The 24,257-nt window shown below is 31.1% G+C and overlaps 2 protein-coding genes across 32 annotated transcripts in view; one reads left to right on the top strand and one right to left on the bottom strand.

The window, feature by feature from the left end:
• Positions 1–24,257, top strand: part of Atat (alpha-tubulin acetylase) — a 106,993-nt gene that overhangs the window by 29,031 nt on the left and 53,705 nt on the right. For 10 of the 31 annotated variants that reach the window (XR_012722411.1, XM_075308634.1, XM_075308632.1 and 7 more), the window contains one exon: positions 12,281–12,350. The exons of 5 other annotated variants lie outside the window; for them this stretch is intronic. The gene's annotated coding sequence lies outside the window, so the exon portion shown is untranslated. Of the gene's footprint in view, positions 1–2,823; positions 3,271–5,158; positions 5,237–5,814; positions 6,030–11,876; positions 11,976–12,280; positions 12,351–24,257 lie in introns of those variants that run through there. 16 more of the 31 variants (XM_075308638.1, XM_075308631.1, XM_075308635.1 and 13 more) reach the window with 14 other exon arrangements.
• Positions 825–2,149, bottom strand: aay (phosphoserine phosphatase). Its single transcript, XM_075308664.1, has one exon. The coding sequence runs from the start codon at positions 1,973–1,975 to the stop codon at positions 1,169–1,171; it is 807 nt and encodes a 268-aa protein (XP_075164779.1). The 5' UTR covers positions 1,976–2,149; the 3' UTR covers positions 825–1,168.

Here is a 24,257-nt window from a genome sequence, read left to right as displayed (position 1 = left end):
GAAAAACAAAAATTCTTATAAATCCAAAAATCTGATGTGGTTTTCATGTGTAATCCGTCACGACTAGGGGCTATCAGCGGACAATAATATATTTGATTTATGGTGTTGGTTAGGGTATTTAACTTACCGTTGTATATACTTATATGCTTTTGCATTATATATTTTTTCTTAATTTGCAAGCCCTCCCAAAATAACTTCCATGGAAATGAAAAATTCAAATGGGTTAGAATATCCGATGAGGTCAAAGTTTTATTTTACGTTTTTATTTTTTTTTATTGATTTTCCATTCGTTTTGAAGACATTTAGTTGCCCAAAATTTAAAACGGAAGAAGAAAAAATTGATAGGGGATCCTGGAATGCACATAGAAAGAACAGTTTTTTTTCGCTGGTTTTACATATTGTAAGTTTGCTAACCGATTTTCCGTATGGAGTATTAAATTATTTGACAAAACGAACGAGCCTATTGAAAAAAAGATTATGCAAACTAATTTTTATACAAACAAAATTTACACAATATTAAGATCAATATTTTGTCAGTGTAGAATTTACTGGAACTACTGATGTTATTCTAGATTAAACTTTAACTTTAAAAAATTAGCATAAAACAAAAAAAAATCAAGAAATAATTTCCCCTGTTGAAATCAAAAACCCCTTAATCCGACAACACTGTTACTCAAGTGTTTCTTTGTTTTGAAACTTTTACTTGCGACTGCTCTCTCAAATTATCTTAGGCTCTCTTAAATTGCTAACAGTTGTGGTTTGTGGCAAAGCTAACGCCAAGATACAAACGAAACAAAGCGGAAAATGGTCAAGATAAACGATAATTTTTAGATGGTTTTAATATTCATTAATTCTCTTTCTATTTGCTTTATTTTTAATTACATTCTATGACTAACCGCATGTATTGTACATTTCATTATCATCATACATTCATAAAAATCTTTCATTTCCTTAAATAATTTTCACTAAAATAATATAGGTACATATGTATGTATGTATATATATATAGATTAATTAAAACTTACACATATAAATAAAGGCAATTATTTACATATGGAATAGAATCAACACTAACACATACAAAAATCGTTGTATTCCTGCATTCTTCTTATCCAAAATTGATTATAATGAATGGGGTGGAGGTATGGGAAATACCGCCGGCTGCTTATTAATTTTGCATCAATTGCTCGAAATCTGTTACATAATACTGAGCACGCTTGTGCACTTCGGGACGCAGAACATTACCACCAAAGCCAACAAAATAATTGGCTGGGGGTACAGCTTCAAGATCTGTGGCTCCATCGCCGATCATTGTTATCACGGTATCAGGTTCATATTGCTTACGGATCATTGAGATAGCCTCGGCTTTGCCCCCTGATCTCGAAGTGGGTTGATTAGCATCAAAGGCAGCGTATTCTCCATTACAGAAGAACATAAGCTTGTTGGCATATATATGCGATAAGGGAATTCCCAATTCAATAGCCAGAGGCTCTATGAGGCAATGGAATCCACCTGATATCAAATACACTTGTTTACCTTCTGCCTTCAAATGCTCCACAAAACGTTTGACATTACGCGTCAAAGTGCACGGTCTCATCTTCAGGAAATCAAAAATCTGTTTTTGGCTGGGTTTGATTATGTCCAGGCGAATTTTGAGGGCATCCTGGAATGTCATAGTGCCACCCATGGCCTCTTTGGTAACGCGGGCAACTTCGGATCCCTTGTTACAGAAATCTGCCAATTCGTCGATACCTTCTTCACATATCAATGTGGAGTCGACATCGAAGCAAACAATGTGCGATTTTTGGATAATTTTCACTGCCAAATCGGCACACTTGCTCTTGGATTGTTGACCTGCCGCGGTGGTGGAAATCGTTGCTGCCGAATGACATGTAGTGGCCGCCCCATTAAGATTTGCACCGGTACATCCATTAGTGGCCGCACGGCCAACACTTAGACCAAGGGTAGAGTTCATGGTGCTCTCGCTATTCACTGAATCACTGACGACAGATTTAGTTCGCACTTGTTGACTGAAGTGATCGTTGTTTGCTCAGGACTATTTATTACGAAAAATTACAATTGGCTGAATGGAAAATTTCTATTGATCTCTCTGGTCTCTCAATTTCGTGAGAGCTCTTTCGCTCTCTCACAGTTTGTCTAACTCATATACTAAACACTTGGGCATTTAGATAAAGCACGTTTTTTTCGCTTGGTGTTTTAGTTGTTGTTAGTTAGGTAATGCAATAAAAAATCGTTGCTAACTATAACATATGGGTGTCTGTCTAGCTCGGGTGGGCTTGTTATTCTCCAAAGTCACAGCAACGAGTAGCAAGAGATCACCTAGATTTTTTTTTTCAATTTTGTCCGTTGCTCTTGCCCCCTTTTTTGATTTTCAAGTTCACGATCACTAATGCGCGGCTGACGACTGTGCTGATATTTTCACCTATTTTTTTTATTGTTATTAGTTTTTTATTATTATTTACTACTTTCTATTGCTTTTGCTTTCCACAATTTTCTGCTTTTCTTCTTATTTACAGTATATGCGATGACAGTTTAATGTTATTTGTTTTCAATTTCGCGATGTTGTTTTTTTTTTTTATTTTACAATGGAAAATTTGATATGAACGTCAATAAAGACAATAAATTGAATCAATTTGTGTTTGGTTGTTGGTCAGAGAGAGAATGACGTTGTAGACCGTCTCAGTTTCGTCTTGTAACTGATTCGATTTGCTGTAATACTTGGTTGAGGAAAACTGTTGTGTCGACATACAATACTATTGTCATTATTATTTTTATTTGTGTATTGGAATATGCAGGCGTGTGTATTTATGTGTGTCTTTTTCGAGAAATTAACAACAACAGACCACTCTCAGCAGAACTGGCACCCGACCGACCGACCGATCGATCAGCCGTCAACAGCTGTTTGTGTTGGCTTAGTAACGTAGCAACGATGGCAACGACATATTAAAGAATTGTTTATATGTATTGCAGTGTTGCCAGACAATTTAACAATATTTAAGCTGCAAATGATATTAGATAATCCCAACAGTTAATTATATATAATACAGTTAAACCTTCCAATAGTCGACAATTCTCTTGAGACATTTGCTGTATTATCACATTAAAATTAACCTCAAATACGTAGACACTTCCCAAATGTGAACCGTGAATGTCCGCTTCGTGGAGGTTTCACTGTACATATATAAAATAAAACGAAATTTAGCAAATAATCTCTTTCATTGACTGGGGAAGGAAGTGCCGTATATTTTTGTAAGTATACTGTAAAAAATCAACTTCTATGGTGCATTAAAAGTTTTTTTTTTTTTGTGGCCAGAAGGAATTCATCTGTACGGACACGATGGCATAAAATCAAACGAACTTTGATTTTTGTTTCTTTTTATTTATTATGACGTTGTTATCATATTTGTTCGTATAGTGAGCCAACACATAACAAACCCTCGAATCTACACAGAAAAAAATATCCCAAAAAATTGTCCAATTAAAATTTTAATTGAATTATAAAATATATTCAATTAAAAATTTAATTGGTTCAACAAATTTTTTAATTGAAACAAAAATTAATTGTTTATAAGACGATTTGTGGTTATATTATATACCAAACTGATGATGAAATACATCACGCAACGTACGCCAGCTGTTTAAACCAATGTTTTCAAATAGATAATAGGTAAAAAAATCACCCTTTACAAATGCGAACTTTACGTAGCATAGTAGACACACAGTCGATGAAGTCGATTCTTTTCTTTTTTTTACTATCGGAGGGCCGAATAACAAAAACTATTGAAATAAGACAACCCTACCATGAGGAAATTCTTTTCCTTTGATAGAAGAATTCGAAAGACGTGCTATATATTACGCACTAGACAAACCCTATTATGTGTCTCATATAGAGAAGTTTTCAAAGGGCTGCAATATTTCGCAATATCATGCATTTGGACGGTAATCGCCTGTTTCGGTATCAGGCTAACATGAAAAGTAAAAGTCACTTTAATTCAATGATTTTGTTTTTTGAGATTGTAATAAAATTATTCACGAACATCGCAACAAAAACAGAGTCGCCAAAAAAGTAGTGAAAATCAACGCAGAAGCGATGAATTTAACGTGGGCTTGTCCACCATTTTAGCAGCCGTTGCACTGCATTTGTATTACTTCTTAAGGTGTGATCCGAATACGGTATTTTGGATGTGAATTAAACAATTTTGTAATACTTTGCCAAATAAATAATTTTTGTAATTTTTTTTTATGATATTTAATGCATTATAATACTTGTCTGAAACGTTTGACTTCAAATATTTTGACCCTGGACAGTCATCCTTCGTCAAAATGACGACGCGTAATTTCAGTTTCGATTTATACTAATTGAACTATTTTATGAATTTTTGTTTTATACTAATGAAAAACAAATTGAATAAGAAAATAAACTCAATTTTTTTTTGGATTCTTTTAGATTAATTCAATTTCTCATTTTTGCTTACGATGTAAATTATAATGTCTTGAAATAAGCCGTAGTCAAAATGACGAAGGATGACGTTAGCGTACAAAAAATAAGGATGACTTTCCAGGGTTAAAAAGTTTGGAATTTTTCTAGAATGGATTTAAATAATTTCTACGACAAAATTTAAATAATTTCTACAATTTTATTAATTCTTACTCCATTTTAGCATATTTCAAACAAAAAAGTTAAAATTACTCTTTAAAATTAATATAAAAAGTCAGTCATAATAAACTGGATTAGAAGAATTTCATGTGTAGTTTAAATAAAGAACATCTTTGGCAGGACATTTTGTTAATGTTGTGCCTTTAGAACAACTTCCAAAATTTTTTGCTTGGATTTAACAGTTATATTATAATTATAAGTAAAAAAAAAACTATAAAAAAGATCTATTACTAAATTGGTTGAAATCAAATATCTTTCGCCGAAATTAGATGCGTTTCCATAAGAACAAGACAATTTTTATATGTATGGCATCACTGGACATATAATTATATTTACGAGATCATTGTATTGTTGTTGTGGCAGAGCTAGTGCTGTGTTAGCAAACAAGTGATTGAGTTGAATATCTACTGCTGTCATACGTATGCTGCACAGTTCTCTTATCATCGCCTGATGTTTTTGCTGCTTCTGTCGTATGGCAACTATCCCGTCAGTCGACTAAATTAGTTATCTTGTGTTCTTGTTTGTTGACAGACTCCATGGCGAGACAATTGCAACAAAGTAATTTTGGATTTTAATTCACTTTTCTCAATAATTTCATTCTTTGTTCTCCAGGCGGACTATATACATATTCGGACACTGTCGGTCATTGATATTTCAAATGCATATATGCTGTGCCATCGTATGGCATTGATTTTTTTTTGTAAAATTGTGTCAACTTGATGATGATTCTGTATAGATAGAGTCTCAGATTGTCTACACCTATAAAATAATACTACTACTAGAATTTTATCCATAGTTTTAGGTAGTCCTAACCTTCAAAAGTCGTGTGTATAAATGTGAAATCCGTAGGAATTATAATATTATATATTAATTTATCAATTATATCATTTTTCCAAACTACATGTGATTACAAACATCTGGAGAATACAGTAGACGTGGAAGCAATTTGAAACCTAACACTTTAATTTGTGCCATCGTTTTCACTAACGTTTTGAAGTAGTACTTCCTTTTCTTAACATCTGACTGTTATTCGGGAATTTTATACTCGTAACGCTGTGCACTAGTAGCTGGTCCTTCTTTTTTAAAGTAGTCAATTCCATCATAAATTTCTCACCTGACTGTTGCATCCTTTTCAGATAATAGATTGGACTGCAAATTGAAATGATGGAACCTTGTATCGTCCAGTATCGACACAAAAACTCACGCTTATTAGGTTTAAACGCCCAGAGCTTTTTCATAACTAAATATTCGTGAATGGTAAGCTGATAGACAGTAAAAAATTGCTAATGATTTGGCCGTGGATCATTATTCATCAGACTCACGAAAATTCTCCTGGATCATTGATGTTGTCGTTAGTTATGTTTGAAATCTACATCTTAAGAGTATTTAAAACAGAATAATTTTAAAAACCTTCGACATACCAGCAGAAACAACAAACCATCTGATAGTTCAATGCAAAAAAGGGAGTGAGATGTATAAAGTGAAATAAGGTTTCATTAACCCTTTGACTACCGATGTCCACTTAGGAGGACATTCGAAAACGACACTAAAATCTATTTCCCCACTTACGAGTAGTTTCGATTTATTTCTCGATGTTGTTTTAAAGTAGAGGCTTTAATATAAATAAGCTATACACATTTTCCATATTGGTGCACCCAGAGAAGGAATATGATCATCTCAAACGTGTTTCCAGAGCTTTTTTGTTGCAAAAATATTCTGTTCCCATGAAACATAACATGCTTTCCGAAATCAGATACATATTCCTTCTCTGCGTGTGAGCACTAAAATGCATTTTTAAAAACTTCTTTGACAATACACAAAAAATACGACATTTTGAGACCATTTTTCTATTGTATTCCTCTAGTGAATGCAAATTCATACAAAAACAATAGCTGATATTATTTAAGATCTTTTTTCGAATTTTTTCTCACATTTCGATACACCTTCAAAAAAAAAAAAAAACAAAATCGCTTCTGTAACATATAACCCAAACACATTTTGCTTCAAGCATACATATTTTCAGGATTGGTCCTAACAAATTATTGTTTGTATTGTTCAAACATATTATGTTTCACCTTAGGACATACACTGGATATATTTTTAAGGCGCCAATTGGTTACTTCCATTATTTTACTTGCAGCTTACTCTCTACATCTCACTTTCTAAACACATATATGTTTATAGGCTATTTCTAATTTAATATATGTTTGCATCTAAGCATTTGCAACCAAACATAATATGTTCTAACATATTAACATATATGTCCCAAACATGTTATGCTAACTTATGAACATTATATGTTTGCACTTAAAAATTATTGTGTTTGAGTTCCAAACATATAATTTTTACACCCAAACATATGAAAATCAGTCTTTTTCGTCCGTGTAGATATTAAAGACCAAATAGCGCCAATTTTCGTAAGGCTGTTTGGTCACAATTCAACACTAATAGAAAAAGTTTCGTTATATTAACGAAATGTGTCGTTAAAAGTCCACCAATGAAACAAATTCATTAATACAACGAAATTTTTCGTTATTATAACGAATTTTCTGTTAACTAATGTAACGTTTCGTACTATTGACGAATATTTTCATTGCATTAATGAAAATGTTTCGTTATATCAATGAAAATATTTCGTTGGCTGAGTTTTAATGAAATTTTCTTTGTGTGAAGAATCAAGTTTTCAGAACAAACTCATATAGCTCTTGAACTAATTGCAATTTTTTTCTACATGCTGTTAGGAAGAAAAATTACAGTTTTTATCAGTAGGTTTATTTCAGCTAATTTTTTAATTGGTTCAATTTTAAGTTTAATTGAATTTGGTCGAAAAATTCAATTAATTTTTTAAGGTAGCGTTATCAATTCTTTATTATTTTACTGTTTATGTATTATAATAAATTTTCGATTAGATGAAATAATTTTCTTGTAAGTTTACAAGAGTTTACATTTTATTTTCCGGTTACAATTGTAGTTGTTTTTTTTTTTTTAGATTTGTGTCCAATTAATGAAAATAATTATTTTCGAATAAAATGTTCAATTATTTTTTTTTTTGTATTTGAAAATATATTTTTTTATTCAATTAAAATGTTAATTGGGATAATGAATATTTTAAAAAGTAATTAAGAATGCATTCCAACATGTTACTCAATTTATACATTTAATCGTTCATACACACAAAGAAAATTTCATTAAAACTCAGCCAACGAAATATTTTCATTGATATCACGAAACATTTTCATTAATGCAATGAAAATATTCGTTAATAGTACGAAACGTTACGTTAATTAACAGAAAATTCGTTATAATAACGAAAAATTTCGTTGTATTAATGAATTTGTTTGATTGGCTGACTTTTAACGACACATTTCGTTAATATAACGAAACTTTTTCTATTAGTGTACTGATTATTTTTTTGAACCCAGTTATAAATTAGAATTTCATAATAATTTAAAACAAAAAAATATATATATGTATATATACGAGTTTATAAAAATAAATTTATTGCGAAAATTGCATATGTTTATCTCTGAACAACGGTTGTTGTCTTCCATCATTTATTTATTGTTGTTCCAGAGAACAGTAGGAAATGTGCTAATAACAAAAGCAATAAGAATGTGGATTATACACATTATAAAACAATAATAAACAATATCACGTTTTTCTGTCGCATTTGACGTTACCAGCTGTAAATGTTTTCTATGTGTATGTAAGCGGTTTTTACCAATATCGTAAAGTATTCGAGTGTGTTGGCCATATGTGTGCACATATATGTACATATACGAAGACGCACGTTTTACGCACAATCATCAGCTAAATGATCGACCAACAAAACGTCTCCCCCACCCTCCCACAAATACATGTTTACAACATGCCATGATCACGTGTTTATGTCATGTTTTTCTTTTTTCCTACTTTTGTTGTAGCTTCGCGTCAACTATGAAATGGATGATGCCCTCTGCTCTCGTTAAAGGGACGTAGTAAAAGTTTTCATTTTAACATATAGAAAGACTGAGATTCTATTATATACTCCATTATGTGTTTTATTCTTTTCATAGTTTTTTGAGCTTTATAGGTCTATGGTTGTAAATGCGTTTCACCCAGGGAAGTAATTTTGAATTACTGGGTCTCGGAAAACCAAGAGTTTTTGCTGAGATATCTCCATTCTCAACGTGTGAATGTTTGGTGCTGTTTATTGTCCGTCGGGGTCCTTAGACTTTACTTTTTCGAAAAAGAGGTTTGATCAATATGTTAGTTACGGTGATTGCGCTTTACTGAAAGACTATTTTTTGAATGGTAGTTAGAGAGCATATAATGACATCACATACCGGATCGGATGAATTATGCTCCTCCAGGAGTCTCAAAACCTGGTATGTGGTGTCATTATATGCTCTCAAACTACCATGCAAAAATTGGTCCATATCGGATTTGATGTTTGAAGCCTCCTGGAGAAGCAAAATGCATACAATCTGGTTGAAATTCAGTATGTGATGTTAGTATCGGTCCATATTTGTATAAAGCCTCCTTATAAACCCATCCCCAAATTTGACTTCTTTAACCTCATGATGGAACTAATTTCAATCGGTTAAAAAATATATAAAGTCATCCATATAATCTGATCAAGAATGAAAATGTCTTGTATATATTTAATTTGTCTTTTTTTGTCTAACAGAGGCTCCATACGATTTTCTAATTGACGAGAGTAATCCGATTAGGGATGAAAATGGAAAAAATATTCAAGTAAAAATGTATTTGATTCAACTAATGTTTTAATTAAAACAAAATTATTACTAAACATTAAAAAGTAAAAAAATATTTGTATCAATTAATTTTTTAATTGACATTGGTGTGGTTCTGTAATTAAAGAAATTTCAATCAATAATTAATTGAATCAAGTTATTTCGTGATTGAAGACAAACAAAACTGTGATTCGCTAGATGGTAATGCGATAGATTTTTCTATTTGGGTCATTTTAGAAAAAACGTTTTTGACCGACAGAACAATAGTCAAAACAAATTTTTCACACACAAAAAAGAGGGCCAGTGTATTTAACAATACTGCCTGTTCGTGGAATTTTCTTTCGCCTCGAGATGAACGAATCGTCAAAAATTACTCATTGCACTGAAAAAACAGTGAACCCATCATGAAGAAACTTGTGGTTAATTTTAGAAATTTTTGAATATTTTTGGAAAATTTTAACTAAACAGTATTACAAACGCTGGCATCACGCCGATATCACAAAAATAAGTAAATATTTTTCGACAAATTCAAGAAAATTTATTAGACATAATTAAGTTTTTTCACATGTTAAAGAAAATTTTATAGTTTGAAGGAAAAATTTGGAGTTGAAAATTGCAAGAATGTGTTTAGTGACATACGAAGTTCATGACGAACGCATTTCTAGTAAGATTTACAAATTTAAAGAAATAATGAACTATGTTGTGAGAAATACGAATTTAGTAAATCTTTATGCTTAATTTGTGTATAATTTTTTCCCCGTTTTTTTTTTAGTTAATTTAACTAACGTACGCAAAACATTATTAGAGTAAAGGAAACTTTCTCCAAACATAATAATTCCATGAACTAAAATAAAGTTAAATTGACTTTAGTGAAATAGAGAGTTCACTTTTTTTGAGTGTGCTATCTGGAGAACTAAAGCCTGTCGGATCACAATTGTTTCGGTGTTCCATAGTAAATCATAAAGGATGAGTTCATGACAAACTTCTAAAGTTATTTTAGTATCATTCTAGACGAACGATTCGTCTCGGGCCGATTTTGGGTTTCATGAACAGGCAGTTAGTGTCATCTAACAGGTTCATTCAAAATTATGTATTTACTCGAAATCATTGTTGAATTGTATTAATTACAACCGACAAGAGGTTTGCAATTTGGAAGTCAAATCCAAACAAGACATTGCCCTCGAATAATACCAGAAAACCTCATTTTTGTTTTCACACTGTAACCCCAACTTGTAAATAATTTAACCCCAACTTGTAAACAATGTAACCGTGTGCATTCTATCTCGTTTGTTTGTTTTTCATTGAGAAATGTCAGAATTCATTTTGTTTTTCGTTACACGTCGTCTCCCCTCTCACTCACTAAGTTCCAAAACTGATCGTTAATGGTAATGGCCTACATATATACACATATGTATGTTAGGGTATGTGTGTGCGCGTATTGTGGAATATAAACGTGAAATTACAACAAAACAAATCGAAACAAATAAACACCCATAACAACCCGTTTACTTTCAGCATTTTCTTTGTTTCTGATGCATTTCTTACAAATATTTTCATAGCAGAGTTGTCCAAGCCTATTTAAATCGCGACAGCTAAAAAGCTTCGATGGTCAATTGTTATTGATATAATTATAAAATTCACTACATTAGGTTTTCGCAAAGAAAAGAAAAAGCAAATTTTGGAAAACTGGTATCGCAAGCGTTGTTCTTCTGTTGCAGTTTTTTTTTAATTTCTTCGAAAAGCTCAAACCTATATAATGAAAAATAAATTTTTGTTAGAAAATATTTATTTTTGTACTAAGAAAAAAAATATTTTTTATACCAAAATTACAGTCCATTTCGTTTACATCAAATATTGTTCTCTTCTGGCTTCATAAGTCAAAAATAAGACAAATTTTGAGGTTTCAATAAAAAAAAATCTAATGTAGTTGGAAATCTTGCGAAAATATTTTAAAATGTAATACATGTAATTTAAAAATAAAATTTTTCAAATTATATTATTTCCGTTTCCAAAGTTATATTTGGTATATGACATGTATGAAAGGGAGTAAAGTAGTTTGTTTTCTTTAAATAAAGTTATTTTACATGGGCTTGTGTGTGTCCAAGCATGTGTTCTAAAAGTAGAACTGCTTGGTTGTATGCGTTGCTTGTGTGTTGATGGTTATAGCGATAATTGTTTGTTGATGACATTAAGAGCTACATTGTGCACTGGGTAGCGTATTTGCTAACAAACTGTAAGGTCCGCGGTTCGTCGTCTGGAGGAATGGTAGAATTTATAAAGTCATATAATTTCTTACATTACAGGAAAAAGACCTAATAACTAAATAAGCCACGTGGATGTAAAATAAGTTTAAGATAATAAATAAAAATCTTTTCACAACAAATATAAAATTGTATCGCATATAAAATGAAATGAGGACAAAAACTGCTAGAAATTTAAAGATTTTTATTATTTTTTTTCAGTCCGAAATACTGAAATAGCATCACAATTGAAGAGGTCCGAAATCAATGCACGGGCTGCCATATGGCAAAACCATGTAAAATTCATCTTTCATTATTAAGGTATGAATAACTGAAATAATAATAAATATTTAAACTTTTAATGGCATCTAATTTAACAATACAAAATTTCGGGAATAGAAGAAACGTCACTTTGTGCAAATTTCAGCTGGCAATACCGGCGAGATTTTCAGTGATGAGATGTTGTTCTTGATAGAACGCAACTGTAACGATGTTCTGGATAGCTCTTACAAATTTTGTATTAATACTAAAAAACAGCCCTTATATTATTTTACATTTTTACAATCTACTCTACTGAAATTATTTTCGTTTGAAACTGATTTTTACCTTGTGCTTTCACATTCCAGGCGCATATTGGACTTAACCACGACAGGCCGCAAAAATTAAAATGGTCGTCTTTAGAACGTATAACAAGAGGTAGGTGTTAGTTTTAAAAGTATTTTTCACCAACTCAAATTGCATAGTAAAGTTTAGAAAAAATTTAAATACGCGTGCATTGTTCTTTTAATACAGTTGTTTGTATTTCGTGAATTTTTTTTATTGAGAATATGAACAACGTATACATACCGCGAAACCATTCGGCTTGTCTGCAGGAAAGTTTCTTTACTTTACATAATGTACAATGGAAATTCATGCTTTGCTTAACTATTAAATTACAATATTCAAAATTATTTCACATATTATTTTGTATTTCATTGAGACTGTAATAACAATTGTTTAATCCTTGCCTTCTTAATATAATTATTTATAATATTTATTACATCAAGCGGTAAAGTGTTTAAGAAAGTTGGAAGTTGATATGCTATTAAATTCTTTCCGTAATTATTTTTGTGTTTCGGTATCTCATATCGTCCTTCCGTTTTTCTTCTTGTATTTTGTGGATGATGTATTTTATTTAGGAATCTTTCATCTTCTCCAAATTCAGTAGATAGTGTCAGCAGATAGATACTTCGGACATTTAGTAGACTTTCTTCCTGCATAAAGTTCCGCAATATCCCTCTTCTATGTTGCACGTCATTATTCTGTGCGTTATTATTCTTGTTCATTAGTAATTTGATTATCCTGTCCTGAGATTTCTGTAAGGATCTGCAATAAGATGCGTTCCCCCAAGCAATAATAATTCATAGTTTTATAAAAAAATATTGCAAAAAGAATAATACCATATTACAGTTGACTTTGTGTACATTAGAAGTTTTTTCCCTTAAATAAATCTGATTTAGTGTGTCCTACAATTTGGTCTATACGCAAAACAAAAATACGTTTGTACAACGGGAGGTTTGGCAGTAAAAACTTAATATAGTACAATGTAATGGAGAACACTCTTTCGAAATCTGGTGAAAATGTTTGGAATATAAAATTACATTATTTCCGTCTCCAAAAGTTGTATTTGTAAGAACTAAAATGGTTTATTTCCTTGAAATAAAGTTTCTTTAGATCGGCTTGTGTGTGCCCAACATATTGTGGCATATTAGTAGAACTTCTGTATGTGTTGCTTGTGCGTTGTTGTTTGTTGAAAACAATAACAACTACATGGCCTAGTGGATAGTGTGTTTGCTTACAAACTGTATGGCGGTCTGGAAGAAAGTAAAATTCGAAAAATTTGCAAAATCGAGTTGTTTTTATTATTATTAGCGTTGAGAACTAACAGGTTGGCTGATAAGTCCCCGGTCTAACAAAGAAAAACACATTTTTTTGTCAATATTCGTTTTTATTATTCAACATAGTTCCCTTCAAGAGCGATACAACGATTATAACGACCTTCCAATTTTTTGATACCATTTTGGTAGTACTCCTTCTGTTTTGCCTCAAAATAGGCCTCAGTTTCGGCGATCACCCCTTCATTGCAGCCAAATTTTTTCCCTGCGAGCATCCTTTTGAGGTCTGAGAACAAGAAAAAGTCGCTGGGGGCCAGATCTGTAGAATACGGTGGGTGGGGAAGCAATTCGAAGCCCAATTCATGAATTTTTGCCATCGTTCTCAATGACTTGTGGCACGGTGCGTTGTCTTGGTGGAACAACACTTTTTTCTTCTTCATATGGGGCCGTTTTGCCGCGATGCTTCAATAACGACATATAATAGTCACTGTTGATAGTTTTTCCCTTCTCAAGATAATCGATAAAAAATTATTCCATGCGCATCCCAAAAAGCAGAGGCCATTACTTTGCCAGCGGATTTTTGAGTCTCCACGCTTCGGAGACGGTTCACCGGTCGATGTCCACTCAGCCAACTGTCGATTGGACTCAGAAGTGTAGTGATGGAGCCATGTTTCATCCATTGTCACATATCGACGGAAAAACTCGGGTGTATTACGAGTTAACAGCTACAAACACCGCTCAGAATCATCAACACGTTGCACCCATTTTGCACAGAGCTTCCGCATATCCAAATATTGATGAATGATATGACAAACATGTTCCTTTGATATCTTTAAGGCCTCTGCTATCTCGATCAATTTCATTTTACGGTCATTCAAAATCATTTTGTGGATTTTTTTGATGTTTTCGTCGGTAACCACCTCTTTCGAGCGTCCACTGCGTTCACCGTCCTCCGTGTTCATTTCACCACGCTTGAATTTTGCATACCAATCAATTATTGTTGATTTACCTGGGGCAGAGTCCGCAAACACATTATCAAGCCAAGTTTTTTTCCCCTTCACAAAACAGTATTTTATCAAAACACGAAATTCCTTTTTTTTCCATTTTTTTCACAATAACAAAAGTTGCTTCACAAAAGACGCTCTATCTCACAAACTAATTGACTTACAGACGTCAAATTTTGACACGAATCATTTGAAGGTTGGTACTATATAAAAATAATATGCATTTAATACTAGCGACGCAACCTATGTGTCAAACCGGGGACTTATCAGCCAACCTGTTAAACTTATCAGCCAACCTGTGAAAGTGAGAAGGATATGAATGAAGATTAAATATTTTTTGTTTGTTTTGAGTTTAAGCATTTTATTATATTAAATAATACCTGGAAAAACATTCGTTTTTTATGATTTCAAAAATTGAAAGAAATTGTAAAAGGGTCAACGTTTTTCACAAAAAGTTTATGCTTTTCTTCCTTGCAGCGAAAGACATATGGTAAACAATAATTGTTTGGCTACAATTTCGAAGGTGACTGATCGACTAAGAGTCGATTTTGGTAAACATGAAATGTCTATTTTCCTCAATCGTGGGGAAATTCTTAAAATCAGATTAATTTCCAAATTAAAAGAAATAATAATATTTTGACGATAAGAAGAATTTGTGGTTAGGATATGTTATATCAGCATCCGTAATATTAGGACACACATTATCATGATTATTACAACACATTTTCATTGTAGAACTGACAAGAACTTTAAATAAACAAATAAAAAATATGATTGTCTTGATTAGATTAATTGTTCTTTTCTTTAACAGGAACACCTTACTAATGTTTATAGGTTGGACTTTTCAGAATTCTAGAACTAATCACGTGTCGTTTATTTATTTGCTTTCATTAGTATTATTGGAAACAAGTATAGTAACTACTAGAGTCTCTATGTACTGTAACGGTTATCATTATTCTTTGACATTTTTACGCTGGACAAAGAAAGATAAATTCATAAAGAATAATTTATTTCTCGTTTAATACGTTAGGACATATAAACAGTGTTACCAATCCAGTATTTCCTTCGTTGGTAGATACCAATATTAAGTAAATCTTGATCACTCTGATATTTAGTTGAGAGATTTCAAACAGTTTATGGACTATTGGAGATGAAGAATATGAAACCAAATGATTCAATTTCAGCTTAACTTTATATGAAATTAATTTTCCACTTTAGTTGGAAAATTATTTTCATTTTGGGTGTTTACGAATTGCTCAATTGCGAAATTTTTTCGTAAGAGAACATGATATTACTTTAGAGTAAGATCGTTTGTAAGAAACTGAGTATCAGACGTTTACAACTAAAGTTGGCTGTTTTCTTTGAATGAAGTTTCTTTACAAGCGCTTTCTGTGTGCATTCCACACTGAGCTATAAATAGATCTGCTTGACTGTATGCGTAATTTGTATGATGTGGGTAGAAGCACTAACTGGCTCAGTGGATAGGGTGTTAGCTGATAAAACTAGTGGTATGTGCTTCGATTCTTCGTTCGGCCAAATAGTAAAATTCAAAAACAATTTATGAATATCTGTTTCTATATACTTTGAGACGAGAAAGTGGTCAAATCTAAATGAATCATGTGGGAGAAATGAGAGAGATACAGAGATATTAAATTAGCTAGATAATTAAAAAAAATAATAATTTCGAGGTAGTATTTATTGAAACATTTTTCTACACTCTGGAAAAGACGTAAACTTTTATCACAAAAATAATATACTTTTCTTCCAAACAAATTATTTTTACCGCGTAAAGAAATTTCGATGCTTTTTTGGCGTCTATTTGTATGAATTTTTCCCAGAATTATTTATAAAACCCCAACTCGAACCTGTTTTATTCTTTCAAAGACGGCTATATTAGCAACTATGTTGTATTGTCTAGATTATATTTTAATTGATTTGTTTACACAATTAGTGTATCAAGTACATCTACAGTTATGCCTTCTATATTCGTGCAAGTTGTAAACAAGTGAACACATTATAAAGTGCTGAATCAATATCGGAGCATAACGAATTTTATTTATTTTATTTTCATTTATTTTGTTTTTATTAAATTAGTTGTACGCATGACGCATATACTTACCAGGCGTATAAAAATTACAAAAAATTCAATGGGCTTGTAATTACTGCTGCACCGTACAATGCCCTCTTGTCTTTTGCATGCATTTGCAGCATTTGTATTACAAATACAACGACGCCATAAATAAGAATAAACAATTTATTTGTGCAATTGTTTAATCTTTTCTTTCCCTTTCATAACCCTTTGGTTTATCTTTGTCGCTAAATGGCTTTTGATGTTCCAATTCGTCAATGGGTATTTCTTGTGCAACCAATGGACAAGACATATTACCTACACTGAAAAAACAGTGAACCCACCAAGAAGAAAAATGTTGGTTAATTTTAGAAAATTTAAATTAGTTTTAGAAGATTTTAACTAAACAGTATTACAAACGGCCGATATCACAAAAAAATAAATATTTTTCGACAAATTCAAGAAAATTTAGTAGACATAATTAATTTTTTTCACTTGTTACATAAAATTTTGTCGTTTGAAGGAAAAAGTTGGAGTTCAAAATTGCAAGAATGTCTTTAGTGCCATACGAAGTTCACGATGGACGCATTTGTAGTAAAATTTACAAATTTAAAGAAATAAAGAAAAACAAAAACAAATTCAGTTAAGAAATAAAAAAAAAACAATTGCTTGAACATAAAATACAATTCAGTTTTATTTTTTGAGAATTTAGTAAATCTTTATGCTTCATTTGTGTATATTTTTTTCCTCGGTTTTAGTTAATTTAACTAACTTACGCAAAAAATTATTAGAGTAAAGGAAACTTTCTCCAAAAATAATAATTCCATGAACTAAACTAAAGTTAAATTGGCTTTAGTGAAATAGAGGGTTCACTTTTTTTTTGTGTACAATCTATAAATATACATATACACATCTCCAGGCAATTAAGAAATAATGGAAAATCAATATAAAAGCACTTTTATAATTATATATACTATTAAATGTTGCCACTCGAGACAAAACTAATCTACCAAAATTTAGAGAAAATTTTACCAAAAAAACTACCAAACAAAACAATTTTATTTTAAAAAATTCATATCGAATATTTTATTAAATGTTTATTTCTATAGAAAATTTTCTCAAAATTTTATTGCTATAGAAAATGTTCTCAAAATTTTATTTCTATGGAGTTTTCTCGAAACATAAATAATCTACCAAAATTTAGAGAAAATTTTACAAAAAAAAACTACCAAACAAAACAATTTTATTTTGAAAAATTCATATAGAATATTTTGTCAAATTTTTATTTCTATAGAAAATTTTGTCAAAATTTTCTTTCTATAGAAAATTTTCTCAAAATTTTATTTCTATAGAAAATGTTCTCAAAATTTTATTTCTATAGAAAATTTCCTCAAAATATTATTTCTTTAGAAAATTTTGTCACAATTTTATTTCTATAGAAAAATTTGGTCAAAAATTTTATTTCTATAGAAAATTTGGTCCAAATTTTATTTCTATAGAAAATTTGGTCCAAATTTTATTTCTATAGAAAATTTGGTCAACATTTTATTTCTATAGAAAATTTGGCCTAAATTTTATTTCTATAGAAAATTTGGTCAAAATTTCATTTCTATAGAATATTTTGTCAAAACTTTATTTCTATATACAATTTGTGAAGTAGGTTGGAGAGGAATATTTTGCAAAATCTACCAAACCATCAAGAATTCTACCAATCTACTAAGCATTAAAAACGTTACCATTTTTGGTAGAATTCTACCAACTTTGGCAACCGTGAATATGAAACGAGTCCTCATAGTTAAAGCCATTAACAAACTCGAAATTATATTATAATTATTTTATATTGTGTATCATATTTACGAATTAATAAAGCATAGCCAGTCATATAAAATCATATCATATTTATATTTTATACACTGAAAAAACAGTGAACCCACCAGGAAGATAACTTTCGGTTAATTTTAGAAAATTTTGAATATTTGTAGAAAATTTTCACTAAACAGTATTACAAACGTTGGCATCACGCCGATGTCATAACAATAAGTAAATATTTTTCGACAAATTCAAGAAAATTTATTGGACATAACTATGTTTTTTCACTTGTTAAAGAAAATTTTGTAGTTTGAAGGAAAAACTTGGAGTTCAAAATTGCAAAAATGTCTTTAGTGACATACGAAGTTCATGATGGACGCAATTTTGGTAAAATTTACAAATTTAAAGAAATTCTGAACTATTTTGTGGAAGACACGAATTTAGTTAATCTTTATGCTTCATTTGAGTATATTTTTCCCCCGGTTTTAGTTAATTTAACTAACGTACACAAAAAATTATTAGAGTAAAGTAAACTTTCTCCAAACATAATAATTCCATGAACTAAAATAAAGTTAAATTGGCTTTAGTGAAATAGAGAGTTCACTTTTTTTTGAGTGTATATAAATTACTACACATGTTTGTTATTTCCATTGAACACAGCAAGATGAACACAGCAAAGCCTTATTGTCATAAGTAAAAATGACGCTATACTCGGCCGAAACGTTATGGGTCAGAGAATGAAGCCGTCGAATTACGCCACCGATTTTAGCCCCCACCGAGTGAGTCGGCTCATCTTTACAAAAATGAAACCGTCAATTAATGAAAATATGCGTTCCTATTACCCATCGCAGCTTCAAATTTATGTAACAAATTTGAAGAGGGCTCAACTTCCATTATTACTTGGGGGTTATATATCTGTCCCGTCTTATTAAGTACCATGAAAATTTTCTTGTAGTTTTATTTCGCTTTTGTTTCGTTTGTTCCTGCGGACGGTAAGAAGAATAGGAATAACCTAATTTTAATCTAAATAAATCAATAAAACATGTCCCCATGATCTGGTTTGCGAATTCGCAAAACGCAAAATTTTCCTTAACATCTAGTTTTTGAACTGCAAAGATACACTGAAAAAACAGTGAACCCACCAGGAAGAAAAATTTTGGTTAATTTTAGAAAATTTAAAATATTTTTAGAATATTTTAACTAAACAGTACTACAAACGCAAAATAAGGAAATATTTTTCGACAAATTAAAGAAAATTTATTAGACATAATAAATTCTTTTCACTTGTTAAAGAAAATTTTATAGTTTGAAGGAAAAAATTGGAGTTCAAAATTGCAAGAATGTCTTTAGTGCCATATGAAGTTCATTATTGGTAAAATTTACAAATTTTAAGAAATTCTAAACTATTTTGTGGGAGACCCGAATTTAGTTAATCTTTGTGCTTCATTTGTGTATAATATTATGTAACTGAACTCTTAAAATATAATTATTAAATTATTGTGTAAAATGAATTTATTCAAACAATAAAAATAGTAAAAAAAAATTGTGTATAATTATTTTCCTCTGTTTTAGTTAACTTATCTAACGTACGCAATTATTAAAGTCATGGAAACTTTTTCAAAACATAACGATTCCATGACACCCAGAGAAGGAATATGATCACCACAAACATGTTTTAAGAGCAAAATGTTATTTTTGGGTGGTGACCATGTAACATGGTTTTCGCAACCATGTTATTTTCTCGGAAATCATGTATCTGATCTCGGCAAGCAGGTTATATTTGACGAGAAAATAACATTTTAGTGACAAACATGTTACATGGTCACCATACAAAAATAACATTTTGCTCTTGAAACATGTTTGAGGTGATCATATTCCTTCTCTGCGTGGAGCTACAATAGAGATAAATTGGCTTTAGTGAAATATAGGGTTCAATTTTTTTGAGTGTATATACACGAAATTTTTACACACTGTTTTTATGGATAAGGAAATTTATTGGGAGAATTTTTTTGGCAAAAGATGTATGTTATAGGTTCAGAAGTTTTTGAAAATCCAAAATTTTGCGTTGTGCGAATTCGTAAACCAGAATATAGGGGATAGTATAACTTATAAATCGATAATTTTTATTGCAAAACACACATCGATTACAAAAGTTGACCACTTGACAGACTTGCTGAAATCCTTACCTATTAAAGAATTCGATAATGAGAGATTGTTTTCCTTCTTCATAGAATAAAATTTACATACATACACGCAAAAAAATAATTCTTTCCTCCCAAACGAAATTTTAGACAAACAAAGTTCGTTTCTCATTTGCTTTTCGCTGTAAGGAAGTGTATTTGGAAGAAAAGTATATAATTTTTGTGATAAACGTTTATTCTTTTCCAGGATGTAAAAACAATTTCATAAAGACTAACTCAAAAAAAAAATTTTTTTTCTGGCTAATTGCATTTTCCCTCACACCTTTCTCACTTCCACGAAGATTTTTAGTTCTTAGCACCTTTTTCTGTAATACAAACAATGTAGAAGAAATTATACGATTTTATAAATTTTTAATTTTTTTTTTACCTTTTGCCTGGACGGAGAATCGAACCGCGGACCATGCACTTTGTAAGCCAACACACTAACCACTGAGCTATGTACCTGTTATGGTCATCAATAGATAAATATCCATATAAGTTATATTTATATAGCATAGCGTGCGGCGCCCACGAACCGAATAAACAAAGTTTATTTAACAGAAACAAATATTTAGTTTGGCACCGTGGAGCAGTGGTTGCTACGTCTGACTCTCATGCCAAGGGTCGTGAGTTCGATCCCTGCTTCGACCAACGTTTTTTTTTTTTTTTTTTTTTACATACATTCTACATATGTTCGGAAGATTCCGAAAAAATGTTCAACATTACATTGTACTATATTAAATTTTGAACTGTAAAATGTGTTTTATTAAAGACCAAAAGTCAGAAAAAACAGTGTTTGATATAAACGAAATGGACTCTGTTGTTGTTTCAAAAATAACTTTTTTTATTGAAAAAATAAAAATTTTGTAACAAACGAATTTTTTTGGTGATAAAAGTTTAAAATTTTCGAAGCAATTCAAAAAACTCTAACAAAAGAAAAACGTTTTCGGTACACGTTTTCCAAACGTTTTTTTTCTTTGCGTGTACGTACAATAATTATATGAATTTTCCTTTGAGGATTTTTCATAGGGAAAATATTTCAGTTGGGGATTTTTGTGGATATAATTTCGAAATTTTGGGGATCCCCATCGAAAAAAGCTGTCCACCGTACTGCTGTTCTCTTTATATCCCGCGCCACACTGTGGAGCAGGGTATTATAAGTTAGTGCATATGTTTGCAACACCCAGAAGGAGACGAGATAGACACATAGTGTCTTTGGAAATATTTGAGACTTGCACGGGGAGTAGAATTAAGGTTCTGGATATGCATGCCAATTTTGGTTGAAATCAGTTCAGATTTAGATATAGTTCCCATATATCTTTCGCCCGATATGCATTTATATGGCCCTAGAAGCCAGAGTTTTACCCCATTCTTTTGGCATTACATATCAGCTTCCTTGTAAATGGAGCGGAGTGAACTTTTTTGGTTCGGAGGGGAGCGGAATGTTTTTTTTCCACCAGAACGGAAAAAATCGGTTCCATAGTAATACACCTGTTCCACAATAATTGTGGAGAGTGTACAAATTTAAATATGTGTGGCAGTAAGAAAAAATACCTTATAACCAAAGCGAATTCCGTTCGTGTAAAATTTCTTTCTGCAGGAAAATATTTTTTCATTGTGTGCTGTAGTATGATCATACATATATATCATTATAGAAATATTTTTCTCAATATAATATGTATGTATAGATAGACTCCCTTCATAGGGGGTATATAAAACGTCAGCAAAACAGTTCACAATACAAAAAAAACGTTATCAGTTGGAAGCTTATGAAATTGTGAACGATGCAATAAAAAGTCTTCTTTTCAATACAAATATCAGTTCAAATAAGCAAAAAACATATTTATACAACACCATGCTTTATTTCATGCACTCGTACGACTCATTACAAACAATCATTGCATATATGTATGTAAGTATTGTGTCATTTAAATACCCGTCATGTAGATTTATGAATAATAAGCTTGTCTTTATTGTGCAAAATATTACCTTAAGCCACAGATTTATCTCACAAATACGTAATATGTCGTATGTGTTGTTGTTCCAGTAGTACCATGTTGCCAAGCCCTTCTATTTTTGAGTATTATAAGGTTTGTAAGATTATATTACGGGCACGTGTACCTTAGACCGCATTGGCTATTGACTATAAAATTATAAATGAGAAAAAAATTCTAGATTGAAATTTCTGAACATAAATAATTTGGAAATTTCCATTTCCTTATTCTTGTTTCCATTTCAACACTGAAATACACTGAAAAAAGATTCCATGTCCTTCTAGAATCAAGTATGCAAAACTCACATTTAAAAGTGAATTATTCTTTAAATGCACACACTGAAAACAAAGCATGCCCGGTTCATTTCATGTCATTTATTTATTTATAATCCAGAAGCCCCACCGGGCCTAAATGATTACAAGTACTACAAATGACACTAAACTAACTTAACTAAAGAAAAATCTTAAAAAAAATTATGTCAATATTATAACAACTTTTAACACGAATAAAGACAAAATGTTTTAATTGGTAAAATATTGCTTATTTCCAAAGACAAGGATGACCAAATGTGAGCCAAAAGAGTTCAATTATATCAAAGCTTAGTTAGAATTGTTTCTTTGAATCCACAGCCCTTACCTGAAAAGATCGCTGCATGACCAGTGATCGGAACAGAGGCATAAGAAGGGCAGAAGTTCTAACCGAATTGCAAAAAACAAATTTAGAGCTCAAATACTGAGGACTATCGAACTTTATGGTTCTGTACAACAATTGGATAAATCTAAGAAAGATAAATTTCTGGAAAGAGCAGCCAAGAAATTGTATCGTGTAAGGCGTAACATGTTGACGGTAATCCAAATTGAATACGAAACGAACAATTCGATTAAAACAAACCTTTAATCTGTCCAAACTCCCTTGGGATGCACCGGACAATATTTCAAGCCCATACAAGATATGTGGTAATAATATCGTCATCCCTACTTTCCATCGGACATTTACCACCACCATCAAATCATCTGCATATAAATGTCCTCCCATAAATGTTAATGAAGTAAATATGTCATTTATATATAATGAAAAAAAAACATTGGAAAGTAAAGACAAAGATTTTGTCTTTACTTTAACAATTTTGGTATTGATTCCGAGCCAAAGAATCAGAGAATACAAGTAAGGATACTTTTAAGACACAATTCTCTTTTAAATTTGTGTTTTGTGTACTTGCTTCTAGGAAGCAAATTTTAATTGTTCGTTTTTTTTTTCAGTTTTTCTTTTCTTCATATGCCATCAAAGTCCCTTAAAAACGAGTTATCGACAACTTTATTTTCCAAATTAAGACTCGACTTCCAGTAAAAATTATGCTATGTTTCAAGTAAAAAACGTCTTTAAAATAAAGTGTTGAGAAACAGGTCCTATTTTTGAATGATTTTTCGCTTGGTAGCCAAGATGCAAAAAGACAACAAATTTAAAGACAATTTCATTAAATCTAAAGAATTTTTCTGAATTATTAAATTCAATTTGACCTTAGCCCAAAAATATTTTCTTTCATGTTATATACCCATTTTTAAGTGAAATCACTTAATTATAAGGACAATACGACTTCATTGAAAAGTTTATCGACTTTTGGACAAGGAAAAACTTTTATATTTGAGAAATGTGTCTTCTATGCTAAGCAAAATT

This window comes from Haematobia irritans, chromosome 4, assembly GCF_050003625.1.
Source record: "Haematobia irritans isolate KBUSLIRL chromosome 4, ASM5000362v1, whole genome shotgun sequence".
NCBI classification, from domain to species: domain Eukaryota; kingdom Metazoa; phylum Arthropoda; class Insecta; order Diptera; family Muscidae; genus Haematobia; species Haematobia irritans.
This window is presented reverse-complemented; position numbering and strand designations above follow the sequence as displayed.

Bases quoted from the DNA above. Each gene is read 5' to 3' on its own strand.
- aay (XM_075308664.1), bottom strand. From the start codon at position 1,975: ATGAACTCTACCCTTGGTCTAAGTGTTGGCCGTGCGGCCACTAATGGA.